This window comes from Muscardinus avellanarius (assembly GCF_963383645.1).
Source record: "Muscardinus avellanarius genome assembly, chromosome: 10".
Classification (NCBI taxonomy): domain Eukaryota; kingdom Metazoa; phylum Chordata; class Mammalia; order Rodentia; family Gliridae; genus Muscardinus; species Muscardinus avellanarius.
In genome coordinates this window covers 49,522,364-49,536,707 of record NC_137796.1, presented here as the reverse complement: position 1 = coordinate 49,536,707, position 14,344 = coordinate 49,522,364, and the positions used below count along the sequence as shown (strand labels likewise).

The 14,344-nt window shown below is 52.2% G+C and overlaps 1 protein-coding gene across 1 annotated transcript; it reads left to right on the top strand.

Annotated features, from left to right (window-relative positions):
• Positions 1-2,784: 2,784 nt before the first annotated feature.
• Positions 2,785-10,983, top strand: TIMM50 (translocase of inner mitochondrial membrane 50; the record flags this gene model as incomplete). The annotated part of the gene is made up of 11 exons (XM_080704061.1): positions 2,785-2,892; positions 4,700-4,850; positions 5,366-5,397; positions 5,611-5,632; positions 7,912-7,970; positions 8,057-8,176; positions 8,486-8,590; positions 8,680-8,778; positions 9,518-9,674; positions 9,998-10,104; positions 10,882-10,983. The coding sequence occupies 11 exons, from the start codon at positions 2,785-2,787 to the stop codon at positions 10,981-10,983; spliced, it is 1,062 nt and encodes a 353-aa protein (XP_080560187.1).
• Between the last annotated feature and the right edge of the window lie 3,361 nt (positions 10,984-14,344).

The window sequence follows — 14,344 nt, the reverse complement described above, 5'->3', positions numbered from 1 at the left end:
AGGCCCATTTTATATTTTATTTGGAAACAGGGTCTCACTAAGTTGCTTAGAGCCTCACTAAGTAGCTGAGGCTGGCTTCGAACCTGCGCGATCCTCCTGTCTCAGCCTCCCAAGCGCAGGGATTACAAGGGTGCGCCACCATGCCCGGCTTTATTCTTTATTTTAAAACTGGGTCTCACTGAGTTGCAGAGGGCCTCACTAAGTAGCTGAGGCTGTCCGCGAACCGCGATCCTCCAGTTTCAGCCTCCCGAATGCTGGGATTACAAGCGTGCACCACCATACCCATCTTCAGCCCTATTTTTTATTCTTTATTTGGAAACCATTGTCAGTGAATTGCTGAGAGCCTCACTAAGTAGGCAAGACTGGCTTCGAACCTACACAATCCTCCTGTCTCACCTCCCAAGTACTGGGATTACAGGTGTGAGCTACCACACCCGGCTCAGCCTCAGCTATTTAGTGATTCCCTTTGCAACTCAGTGAGACCCTGTTTCCAAATAAAGAATAAAGCCGGGTGTGGTGGCGCACGCTTGTAATCCCTGTACTTAGGAGGCTGAGACGAGGATTGCACAGGTTCAAAGCCAGCCTCAGCTGCTTAGTGAGGCTCTCAACAACTTAGTGAGACCGACCCTGTTTCCAAATAAAATATAAAATAGGTCTGGGAGTATAGCCTGGAGGTAGCAAGCCCTGGGTTTCACCCCCAGTACTACCAAAAAAAAAAAAAAAAAGTAGGGCTGGAGGTGGAACGTGGAGGTAGAATACCCAGGGGTTCCATCCCCAGCACTGCAAAAGAAAGGATTTAGCTGGGTGTGGTGGGGTACACACCTGTTGGGAGGTTGACACTGGAGAATCGTAGATTCAAAACCAGTCTCAGCAACTTGGGCTTCCAGCAACTTAGCAAGACTTTCCAAATAAACTTAGGGGTCATAGCTTGGAGGTAGAATTCCTCTGGGTTCAAACCCCATACCCCCCCCCACACACACACGAATGAAGCTCTGAAGCTAGGTGTAACACCTATAATCCCAGTACTTGGGAGGCTGACACAGAAGCATCAAAGGTTAGAGACCAGTTTTTGCAATTTAGCAAGACTTCAGCAACCTAGTGATACCCTGTTTCAAAACAAAAAAAGATCCCAGCACTTGGGAGGCTGAGACAGGAGGATAGGTTTGAGGACAGCTTCAACAATTTAGCAAGCCCTTCATAACGTGGTGAAATCCTGTTTCAAAATAAAAATAGGGCAGGAGGGCATGTGGCTTGAAGGTAGAATGCCTAGGGTTAGGGTTATAGCTCCAAGGTAGAACAGCACCTGGATTCAATCTTCACTACTCTCCCCAACTGAAAAAAGAAAAGGAAAAGAAAAAACAAAAATGAGGCTTTGAGCCAGCTAGGTGAGGTGGCTTAAGCTTGTAATCCCAGTGACTTCTGAGGCAGGAAGATTGCAAGAGTGAAGCCAATCTGTGCAATTGAGGAAAACCTTGACCCAAAAAAGGCTGGGGATGTGGCTCAGTTCCTTGGTACTGCTAATAAATAAATAAATAAATAAATAAGGGATCTTTGTACCTTTGAACCTTTTTTCCTCATTTGATAGGAAAACCTATGTCCCCACCATTCAGTTTAGAAAACAGTATGTACCAAATAGTAACCATAACCCTGACTTCTGTGTGTACAACTGCGCTCAACTGACTTTTACTATATTAGTGGTTGGTTTTTTTTTTTTTTTTTTTTTTTTTTTGGTGGTACTGGGGGTGGAACCCAGAGGCTTTCTACCTCCGGGCTATACTCCCAGACCTTTTTTATATTTTATTTGGAAACAGGGTCTCACTAAGTTGCTGAGAGCCTCACTAAGTTGCTGAGGCTGGCTTCGAACCCGTGCGATCCTCCTGTTTCAGCCTCCCAAGCGCGGGGATTACAAGCGTGCGCCACCACGCCCAGCTATTAGTGGGTTTTGTGTGTCTGTGTGATACTGGGGGTGGAAACCAGGGGCTTTCTACCTCCAGGCTGCACTGCCAAATCTATTTTACATTTTATTTGGAAACAGTCTCACTAAGTTGCTGAGAGCCTAAGTAGCTGAGGCTGGCTTCGAACTTGTCCGATCCTCTTGTGTCCGCCTCTCAAGTGCTGGGATTACAAGCGTGTGCCACCAAACCCGACTATTAGTACTTTTTTTTTTTTTTTTTTCGGGTCTGGGGATGGAACCCAGAGGCATTCAACCTCCGAGCTCCACCCCCCGCCCTACTTTTTATTCTTTATTTTAAAACAAGATCTCACTGAGTTGCGGAGGACCTCACTAAGTAGCGGAGGCTGTCCGCGAACCGCGGTCCTCCGGTCTCAGCCTCCCGAATGCTGGGATGACAAGCGCGCGCCCCACGCCCGGCGGAGGGCTGGCCTTTTAGCGCGCTTTCCGAGCCAGTTTCCACTGCCGACTATCGGGAGGTGAAGGTAAGCCCACCCCGGAGGCGGGGAGGACCAGGCGCCTGACTGGACAAGTCTGACAACCCTTCGGTTTCCTCCCTCCCTCCGGCCCCGCTTGAGCCCTGAGCAGAGGCTGCGATCCCTGCTCCCGCCACGCCCGGTGGTCCAGGGCTGGGTCTGCGTCCCCTCCGCCCGAGGCGGCGCGTTCCAGCTGGCGCTCGCGGGTCACACCCGGAGTCCAGAGCGAGGCGGCCGCGGCCGCGCCGGGTCTTTTGGCTCTCCCCGGCTCCCGTCGCCGGCCCCGCCTCTGCGTCCCCATTGGCCGCGGCCCGGCCGAGCGCGCGCGAGTGGGCGGGGTCGGCGGCGTCACGCAAGATGGCGGCCTCGGCGGCGCTGCTCTCGCGGCTGCGGAGCGGGCTCGGACTGGGCGCGCGGGGCTTGTGCACGAGGCTGGCGACGCCGCCCCCCCGGGCCCCGGACCAGGTGAGCCGGAGCGGGCGGCGCTCGGAGCGCGGGGCCCCCTCCTGAGCTTTCGTGCGTGGTGCCGCCGCCCGGCCGTTCTGACACGCTGCACCTCAGGGTGCTGAATGCAACGCCCCCCGCGTTTGGGGTGCTTCCCCGCCTGCCGGGTGGACCGCGCCCGACCCCCTGGCTGATGCCGGGCCCAGGTGCATCCTTTGGCTCCCACCTCCCACCCACGTGGGCGCCGGGAGGTCACCTCGTTCCCGGTGTCGGCGGCCGCCCAGTGATACGATACTCAAGGGACGGCCCGGGACTGGGGTCCCAGCCTCGCTTTGGGGGTATTTTCACCACGGCAGGAGTGAAGTAGATGTCCAGATTTGGAGTCGGCCTTCTTCCTTGTTGATAGAAACACAGCCGTTCCGACCTCCAAGTCCATCACTTCCGTGCCCTGTTTCTCCAGACCCAGACAGTTCATTGTTCCTCCCTGCCCCATGCTACCTGGAACCTCTGGGATCCGAATTGTGTGGGTGTGGGTGGTGGGGGGTATTGATTGAACTCAGGAGCATTCTGCTCCCAGCCATATATATATGTATGTATGTATGTATATATGTATGTATGTATGTATATGTATATACATACACACACACATATATATACATATATATATATATATATTTTTTTTGAAACAGGTCTCAGTTGTGGAGGGCCTCACTAAGTTGCTGAGGCCTCCCTCGAACCTGTGATCCTTCTGTCTTATTCTCTTAAATACTGGGATTACAAGTGTGCGCCAGCACTATCACCATCCAGATGTCTTAATGCCCTGTGCTGCCCCATGTGTACCCTCTGCTTCAGGCACTTCAGTATTTAGCCATCCTGATCCCTTATTTCTCCTTGCCCTACTTTTATTTTGTGTGTGTGTGGTACTGGGGATGGAACCCAGGGGCATTTTACCTCCAAGATACATACCAGGCCTATTTTTTACTCATTATTATAATTATTATTGTTGTTGTTGTTGTTATTGGTGGTACTGGGGATGGAACCCAGGGGCCTTCTACTTCCGGGCTACACTCCCAGACCTATTTTATATTTTATTTGGAAACAGGGTCTCCTAAGCCAGTGAGGCTGGCTTCGAACCTGCATGATCCTCTTGTCTCTTCCTCCCAAGCACCGGGATTACAAGCTTGTGCCACCACACCCAGCTTTTACTCATTATTTTGAAACAGGGTTTCAATGAGTTGCAAAGCACCTCACTAAGTAGTAGGTGAGGCTGTCTGTGAACCTCCTGTCTCAGCCTCCTGAATGGTGGGATTACAAGCGTGTGCCACCATGCCTGGCTATTCTTGCCCTACTTTTCTGGGCTCCCCTTCAGTACTGGTGCCTCCAGGATCCTGGGCAACCAGGCATATTAATTTTTTAATCCCTGTGTTTACTGTCTGGCACAGTCTAGCTTTTTTTATTATTTTCTTTTGTTACTGGGGATAGAACTCAGCGGTGTTCTAGCTCGGAGCTACATGCCCAGCTCTTTTTAATTTTGAAACAGGGCCTTACTAAATTGCTAAAGCTGGTCCCAAACCTGTGATCCTCCTGCCTCAGCCTCTCAAGTATTTGGATTACAGACTTGTGCCACCACCTCTGACATGGTCTAGTTTTGACCTTCTGAGGAGACCAGTCTCTCAGCTGCCCCTCCAGAGACACACAACGCTGGGGGCTATGTGGGTGTCTGCTTCCCAGCTCTTGATCTTGATTCTACTTGGACCAGAGTAGAGGTCGGAGTATCCTGACCTTTTCTCTCTTCTCTCTTGGCTCACCTCCCCACTCTCCACTGCAGGCTGCAGAGATCAGGAGCCATGGGAGCGCTAAGGCCCAGGGGCCACAGCAGCAGTCAGGCTCAGAAGGTCCCAGCTACGCCAAAAAAGTTGCGCTCTGGCTTGCTGGTTTGCTTGGGGCCGGTGGGACCGTGAGCATCGTCTATATTTTCGGTGAGGGTCATGTCTCTGCTCCCAGTTTTGTCCTGCTGACCTCCCAGATTCCACTGTGGAACATACTCCTTTTCCCCAAGGGGCTTTACTCAGCTTCATTTCCTGGCCCTTGCCTCTGACGGGTCCCCAGGTGGGACATCAGCCTTTAACACTGGAGAAGTCTCTTTTCTCCTGCTTAAGGTTCTACTTAAGATTCTCCTCTGTAGTCAATTCCTGTACTAGTTTACAGGAAGGTACATGGGAGAGGAAAGTGGGAAGGATAGGCCTGGACCATCCTCCAAACTGTTTTCCCTCATCATCCCAAAGTCCAACCCTTTCCCTTGTCTTTTCATCCCATAGAGACCCAGGAATTCCTAACCCTGGCTCCCAGCCCCCTCCTCTCTTGCATTCAGGAGGCCACACCGCTAACCCTCAGTGCCTCCAACCCAGGAGTTCAAGCCCCTTGTCCTGCTCTGCCCTCAAGACCCAGGAGACTTGGCCCCCATTTCTCTCATTCACCCATGTCTCCCTTGCAGGAAACAACCCTGTGGATGAAAACGGTGCCAAGGTGAGGGGAAAGCCCAAGAGGCTTGCCAGGAGACCATCCCTGGGTGTAAGGGTGGCTTCCCTCTGGCCTGTTCAGGCTCATTTCTGGTCTCTAGTAAGCCCTCCCTCCCAAGGACCTTTGCCAGCTTTTCTCAGTGACCTGGGGAGTCTTTCTGGGTGTGATGGGGTCTGCCTCTGCCATCCCAAACCTTCTGTTTTTCTCTCCACCTCCCAGATTCCTGATGAGTTCGACAGTGGTGAGTAAATGATCTGTATCCTGGGGTCCCCTGGCCCTCCCACCTCTGCCGCAGCCCCTTCCCTTGACACTGGAGGGTGTGGGGGAGCCAGCAGCTGAGTGGCTGGGAGGAGGGGCATTACAAAGCCCCAACCCCCTTCCCGGCCCCTCAGCCCAGGAGCAGATGGTCAGGGACAGATGGGGGAAGGGAGCCTGGGTGGGGAGGGCTAGGGGAGACAGGGCAACTTATCCCCCAGACACATGGCTTCCTGTGCCTTGGATCTGAGCATCTGCAGCCCCTAACCCCCTCCTCTTTATGACAGCCCCTTTTTTTTTTTTTTTTTTTTTTTTTTTTACCCTAAAGCCCCTACCCTTCCGCCTTCTCATTTCCAAAACAATACCTCTTTCCTCCTCCTCCCTCTGGTTTACTAGCTTTTGATGGGGAACTTCTGACAAATTGGACAAGTAGAGAGTAGTTGTCAATTCTATCACACCTGGCCCTTCCCAGGAGAAAAGTAACATTGGTGGGTCCAGAAAGCCACCTGTTTGTGCTGGGGAAGTTTGCAGCAGGCATGATTATTTTATACTGGGCAGGTATGGTAAGTATGCTGTTCTTAACTAAGCAGATGTAAAATCATAGTGGCTTAAACACATCAATATACTGATTGATGTGTGTATGTGTGTGTGTGTGTGGGGGGGGGAGACTGGGGACTGAAACCAGGGGAATTCTACCTTCCGGCTACACCCCAGCCCTCTTTTTATTTTTATTTGGAAACAGGGTCTTGCTAGGTTGATGAGAGTCTCATTACCTGCTAAGTCTGTCATCCAACCTGTGATTCTCCTGTCTCATCCTCTCAAGTGCTGGGATTACAAGAGTACACCACCATCCCCTGCTTAATATACTGATTTAATTGGGGCAGGTTTAAAGTGTATGTGTTTACTACTTTAATTGGTTTTGATACTGTGTATTTTAAGAGGCAGACTTATAACAAACTGAAATGAAAATACTGTATAGAAGTAGGCACTCTTGTAATCTCAGCATTTGGGAGGCTGAGACAGGAGGATCATGGTTCACAGACAGCCTCAGCTACTTAGGCTTTTCCTCTTTATTTTTGAAACAGGGTCTCACTGAGTTGTGAAGGGCCTCCCGAATGCTGGGATTACAAGCGTACATACCATGCCTGGCTAAGTAGGCTGATTTATAGGTATTTTATTTTATACTTGGTATGGTGTGTGTAAATAAGTATTCTGGTTAAAACTGGGTCAAAGCCGGGCATGGTGGCGCAAGCTTGTAATTCCAGCGCTTGGGAGGCTGAGACAGGAGGAATGCACAGGTTTGAAGCCAGCCGCAGCTACTAAGTGAGGCTCTCAGCAACTTAATGGGACCCTGTTTCCAAATAAAATAAAATAGGTCTGGGAGTATAGCCCGGAGATAAAAAACCCCTGGGTTCCACCCCCAGTACCACACACACACACACACACACACACACACACACACACACACACAAAACTGGGCCAAAGGCAGACATGGTAGTACATGTCGGTAATCCCAGTATGTGGGAGGCTGAGACAGGAGGATTGCAGGTTCCAGGTCAGCCTCAATAACAGTGAGGCCATTAGCAACTTAATGAGACCCTATTTCCAAAAAAGAAATAGCCAGGTGTGGTGGAGCACACTTGTAATTCTAGTACTTGGGAGGCTGAGACAGGAGGATCATGCAGGCTCAAAGGCAGCCTAAGCTATTTAGTGAGGCTCTCAGGAACTTAGACCCTGTTTCCAAATAAAATATAAACAATAGGTCTGGAAGTGTAGCCCAGAGGTAGAAAGCCCCTGGGTTCCATCCCCAGTAACACACACACACACACACACACACACACACACACACACACACACACGATAGGGCTAGGATTGTATCTTGGAGGTTGAATGCCTGGGTTCAATCCCCAGTACAAAAAAAAAAAAAAAACTGGGCTGGGAGTGTAGCTTAGAGGGAAATGCCCTTAGTACCACAAAATCCCCAGTACCACAAAAAAGAAAAAAGGAGGGAGGGAGGGAGGGAAGGGAAGTTAAAAAAAAAATAGAAAAGGTAGGACGGGAGGTAATAAATAAATTCTGAGCAAGATAATAAATATGTTGTTTTTACCTGGTATATCATTGCCTTCTACATTTGGACCTAGAAATAGGCCTGCCTGGGAGGTGGGTATGTAGACTTGTTGGTATCTGGTAGGTCATAGCCCTTGGTTTGTCTGCGGTTGAACAGCGACTTACCTTGGAATTCCTTTGTGTCTGATGCTCTTCTAGATCCAATTCTGGTGCAGCAGTTGCGTAGGACTTACAAATATTTCAAAGATTATAGACAGGTAGGCAGGATTTGGACCCAGTCCCCGTCCCTCCATTCCCCAGCCTCCGCTCTTGCTCAGCACCCCATCCCGTCTCTTTCCCACAGATGATCATCGAGCCCACCAGCCCCTGTCTTCTTCCAGACCCTCTGCGGGAGCCATACTACCAGCCACCCTACACACTGGTCTTGGAGCTCACGGGTGTCCTCTTGCACCCTGAGTGGTCGGTGTGTCCCGGGGAAGGCAGTGGGTTGTGAGGCTGTGGGGGCTGGCCGCCTCTGCGGCGTGACTTTGGGAGGCGCGCCCTGCTCACAGTCTTGCCTTCTTCACTGCCCACCAAGAGCTGTCTTGGGTGTGCCTGGGCACCCAGGAAATGCACCGAAGGAGCCAGCTCTTACTCCATACCCTCATTCTTACCGTTTGCTCCTGAGCCCCCACAACCAGAGAGAGCCTGGTTCTGGGAAGCCCTCAGGTGGGTCTTGGGCCTCTGGGAGCCTCTTGGCACTGCTGTCCCATTGTCCTCCTTGTCTCCCCAGCTGGCCACTGGCTGGAGGTTTAAGAAGCGCCCAGGCATTGAGACCTTGTTCCAGCAGCTTGCCCCTTTGTATGAAATCGTCATTTTTACGTCAGAAACTGGCATGGTGAGGTTCCAGGCAGAGGAGGCACTGTCGGCGGGGCGGGAGACACCTGAAGAGCCAGACTGGGCTAACCTTTTCTTGCTCTCCGCCAGACTGCATTTCCGCTCATCGATAGCGTGGACCCCCACGGCTTCATCTCCTACCGCCTGTTCCGGGATGCCACAAGATACATGGATGGGCACCATGTAAAGGTGCCTTCTGGGGTCACGGCGGGCCTGTGGGATGTACTTTGGGATGCTGGCACTGCCTGAGAAAAAGAGGGCTCATCTCTAGTCCTACCTTCACTCTGCTTTTGCTTCTGCCCAGATCTGACTCTTCCTGGCAGGACATGAGCCTGTCTCCAGCTTGGTGGGGCCATTAGTCTCTTCTTCCTCCAGAATCTCTGGGAGAGGAGAAAAATGGGGTCTCCCTAAAGAAGACAGTTGGGGGTGAGGGGTAGGGACATGGTGTCTTGCCTCTCTGTGTCTGTAACTGGGTGTTTAGGGGACTGTAATTATAGTAGCTTCCTGGGTTTGGGCTTGGTCCGCTCCTGGCTCCAAGTATCCACATATCCAGGTGTCTGTTGGGTTTTTGTCTGGGTCTTGGCCGGGTATGGGTATCTGCTGGGCTGTGACTAAGGATCTGTGTGACTCCCCATGAGTTGCCGCTCCATCTGTACCCCTCTCTGGGCAAGAGGTTTCCTACACCTGCAGCATATCAGTCACTTGGGGTGGTAGATGAACCTGCTGGTACCCACTGCCTCTCCCGGAACCCCTGAGTCCACTGCTGGCGTAGGCGTCTGTGTGCCTAGCTCCCCGGCTCCCTTGGAAGACAGCCCACTGGGTCTCGGGAGCCACGCCCTGGTGATCCCAGTGTGCATGATGCTCTGTACATGTATGTCCCTGGTAGGGAGGGGAGGAGCACAGGCGGTAACCTGACTTCCACTTCCAGGACATTTCCTGTCTGAATCGGGACCCGGCTCGAGTAGTTGTCGTGGACTGCAAGAAGGAAGCCTTCCGTCTGCAGCCCTACAATGGGGTCGCCTTGCGGCCCTGGGATGGCAACTCTGATGACCGGGTCTTGTTGGACCTATCTGCCTTCCTTAAGAGTAAGGTTCATCTTTGACCTCCTGGCCTCTTACCCCAGAGCCCTTGACCCTCAGGGCTATGACAGCTGCTTGGTCCCGGCTTGCCTCGTGGGAATGGGCAGTCGAGGTACAGAAGGTCCTGAGCCTCTTAGAGTCTTCAGTAGCCTCCTGGAGCATCTGAGAGCTCCTCCGGAATATTTGGGGTCTACTGGAGTGTTCAGGGGCACATTGAGATGCCTTCTGGGGACTGCCGATCCCTGGATCTGACGTTTACCCTGTGGGTGGGCCCTGCCTTCCTCTGGCTCAGCAGCCACGCTGATGATAACTCTCTGTTGTGCCCGCAGCCATCGCACTGAACCAAGTGGAGGATGTCCGAACGGTGCTGGAGCACTATGCCCTGGAGGATGACCCGCTGCAGGCGTTCAAACAGCGGCAGAGCCAGCTTGAGCAGGTCAGGGCTCAGACCCTGCACTCGTGGGTCACTTCTGAGGCTTTTAAGGGACCCTAGAGCAGCCTGTCTTTGTGCCATCCTGGCTGGCTGTGTGGCCTTGAGCAAATGCTTCCCTCTGCCCCTGTCAAGCAGCCTGCTGCCTGGTGCTGTTGTAAGGACAAGGAGTTGCTTTTGCAGCTTGCACTCAGAGCAGGAAGCAGAAACAGCAAGTGTGTGAGGGGAGTTCTGGTGCACCTTGTACAGGTGGGCCAGGGTCTCAGTTGGATTCCTAGGGATAGGGCTGGAGCCCCTGAATGCCCAGAGGAGGAGTCCCTGGAAATTTGGACACCCCCCCCCCCCCCGCGCCATAATCCAGAAATGGGTCCTGGAACTCAGGACTGCGCTGGAGGCTCAGGGAGCAAGATGAGGTTTGGGGCCTAGTGTCTCCCCACCATCTGGTTTGGAGTCTAGGGCCCTGGGCATAAGGAAGGGGGTTAGGAGAGTTGAGGGCCTGGGAAGCTGCTTAGGGTCAGCTCTGGAAACCCTGAGGGCCTGGGGTTTGGGTCTGCTCTCTCCACCCTTGAGCTTGGGCTCTCGGCTCAGTGCTGGCGCTGGCCATTGTCTGGGCTGGGGCTCGGGGTCCTTCCTGTGGTGTAATGTTCTGTTGGTTTGAAGAGGCGAGTGGGATGGGCCGAGATCTAAAGGCTGGGTGGCCCCTGGGCTGTGGGCAGGGCCTGGCAGTCTAGAGGAAGCTCTGCTCATTCCAGTCTGACCCTCCTTTTCCTGCCCCCACCCCAGGAAGAACAGCAGCGCCTGGCTGAGCTCTCCAAGTCCAACAAGCAGAACCTCTTCTTCAGCTCTCTCACCAGCCGCCTGTGGCCTCGCTCCAAACAGCCCTAACCTGGGGCCTCCTCAAACTCTGCCTGGGTCCTGTGGCCCCAGTGCTCCCAGAACAAGGCTTCGGCAGCCACATCCAATAAAGTGCATCCCAGACGCCACAGCCTGTGTCCAGAGAGTCTCCAGATGGGCGTTGGGGCGAGGCTGGGACTGGGTCACTGTCCGTGTCTGGTCCACGCCGAGCACAGACCGAGTGCTCTGTTGGATCCCGGCTAGTTCTTAACCCTGGCCTGGACGTCTGAAAACCTGGGTCTCTGCTCAGATGTGTCTTCCCGTGTGCTGTGTGTTCTGCAGAAGGTGCATCTCCCTCTCCAAACTCCTTGTGTGTGGAGAAGAGGGTGGGAATTTTAGGCCGCCGTGGAAATGAATGGAGGTGGCCCGTGGGAGAAGCTGCTGCACGGCTCCAGCGGCTGGGGCCTGTGGGCAGTGGGTCTGAGCTGTGTGATCTGAGTGTTCAGTATAAGCTAGAAATGGGGATTTCATAGCTGGGCACAGTGGCACATGTGCCTGTAGTCTCGGTATTTGGGAGGCTGAGACGGGAGGATCTTAGGTTTGAGGACGGCTTCAGCAATGTAGCAAGACCTTGTTTCAAAATAAAAAGGGCCAGGGGGTGTAGCTCAAAAGTAGAATGCCCCTGGGTTCAATCCACAGAACCTCAAAAATAAAAAGGGCTGGGAGTATAGCCCAGAGGTAGAATGCTCTTGAGTGAAATCCCTGTACCAAGAAATAAAAAATAAAATACAAAAAAGGATGACTTTGTTTTTTTGGCTTTATTTTATTCCCAAATGGTGGGGATTACCGGTGTGTACGACCATACTCAGTGCTTTTTTTTTTTTTTTTTGTACTGAGGATTGAACCCTTCTACCACAGAGCTACACCTTTGGACTGATCAGATACACACACACACACACACACACACACACACACACACACACACACACACACACACACACACACACATGGAAACAGCATCTAGTAGCTTGGTGAGAGCCTCACTAAATTGCCTATCCTATCTCAGCTTCCCAAGTACTGGTATTACAGGCATGTGCTGCCATGCCAGGCTTGAGACTGTCCCTGAGTTACCTGACCTCAAACTTGTGATTCTCCTGCCTCAGACTCCCAAGTAGCTGGGATTACAGGCATGTGCCACCTTACTCTAAAGGCTAGCTGTTTTTAATGGTCTCTAAAGTTTTTTTTTTTTTTGATACCTCAGACCCAGCTACCCTCTCAAGTTGTCCAGGGCAAGACTTTACCTCTTCCCACAGCTGATTCTAATAGTTGTCTAAATTCTGGTCTACTCTAATGGGAAGCTCACTCTTCTGCCTAACCCCATACAAGGCCTAACTTACCTCCAAATAGTTTGGGGGTTTGGCTCTGCCCCTTGGGGAAGCGCAGAACTTGGATAGGGAATGTGGAAGGAATGTCAACCTTAGAAGCTCACATTGCATTTTGTAGCCACTGGAGTGCCGCAGGAGGGTCTATGCAGGGGGAGGACATGGTCAGGTTTATTCTTAGATCCTCTAATGCCAGGTGTATTGGATTTATTCTTAGATTTCCTAAAGCTGGGCATGGTGGCACACGCTTGTAATCCCCGCGCTTGGGAGGCAGACAGGAGGATCGCGCAGGTTTCGTCGAAGCCAGCCACGCACGCTGGCTTAGGAGACCCAGTTTCCAAATAAAAATGTAAAAATAGGTCTGGGAGTGTAGCCCGGAGGTAGAAGGGCTTCCAGGAACCCCAGTACCACCAAAAAAAAAGAAAGATTCCCTAAAGCCAGGCGTGTTGGTGCACACTTGTAATCCCAGTACGAGGGAGGCTGAGACAATCGAGGATTGCAGGTTCAAAGTCACCCTCAGCAATTTAGGCCATTTCAGGAAAAAACAAACAAACAAAAAAAAAAACAGCTGGGGGTGTAGCTTGGAGGTAGAATGCCCCTGGGTTTAATCTCTGGTGCCAACAAAAATTAAAAATAAGTATCTCCTAAGCTGGAGTGGTCAGGGTAGAAGGCAGGCAGAGGGGTGGGGCCAGCACACAGGAGTACCAGGGGTGGGGGCCTCAGAGGAGATGCCCAATCCCCCTGGAGGGGCTTCCCTGGAGGAGGGGCATGTGTGGATGGGAAGGGGGTGAAAAAGTCTAACAAATAGACTGAAAGGGAACCTGGGGTGTTCTGCACGAGCTGACCCCATAGCCTTCCCTTGTTTAGGACCTTTCTCTGACTCCAGTGTCTCCTGGATTCGAAGAAAACTACGCCCACATTCTTCTATTCATTGCAAAATTATAGTAGGCCTGGCTTCTGTCGGCCTCTAGAAGATAATATATTTTTTCTTTTTTTAACCTGTATGTTTTCTCTAAGATCATTGGCCTTTAAATATATATACGCGCGCGCGCGCGCGCGCGCGCGTGTGTGTGTGTGTGTGTGTGTGTGTGTAGATATAGAATCTATATATTTTTTAAACTGAAAAAGCTGAGTTTCCTCCGTGTAAAGGGCTTTTTTGCACAGAGCCGGGCATTGAGCGATTATGACCAGGGCCCATCTGCTCCTAGCCGCTTTATTTGCTGTGGTCCTGGAATACTAAGGGCTCCGGGGGCCGGTCTCCCGTTCGCGCTACTGAAGACCTATTTCCTTTCCATTTGGTCCTCACACCTTCCAGAGGCCAAACGGGCCGCCCAGCTGCCTCCGAGGGGCGGGGCGGGGCGTCCGCCCGGCAGATGGCGACATTTACATACAGCTGGGAGTTCCCTCGGCGGGGCTCCGAGCTCTGGCGTCTGGTGCGCCTGGGGTTTGAGATGGTGGCTTTGTTTTAGGGAAGGGAAGGGGAACACACACGGGAGGATTCATGCACGCACAGAGGTCCACACAAAGAACCCCGGATCTTCATCGTATTCACTCATAGCTACACCCATGGACCTCCCAAACCCAGTCTAAACACACACACACACACACACACACACACACACACACGGACACACACAGAGCCTTCAGTCATTCACAACTTTGCATAGTCCCTACCACACAAGCACAGCACACAGCCAGCTAGCGGCATCCACACAGATCAGTCTCAGCTTCATACTACTATCACAGTTGTCCAAGAGCTCACACACGGCCACACAACCGCAAGAACGGCGCACAACCATGGAGTCATGTACCCCTCTGTTCGCCCACTCAGGAGGGTGCTCACATGCACTGAATCTTAGAATTATTTACAAGCTTTTGCTTTGTGTGGTGGCACACGCCTATAATCCCAGTAATTGGGAGGCTGGAATAGGAGGGTCAGAGGTTGGAGGCCAGCCTCAGCAATTTAGCGGGACCCTCAGCAATTTAGTGAGACTCTCTTTCAACTTAGAAAATAAAAAGGGGGCTGAGGG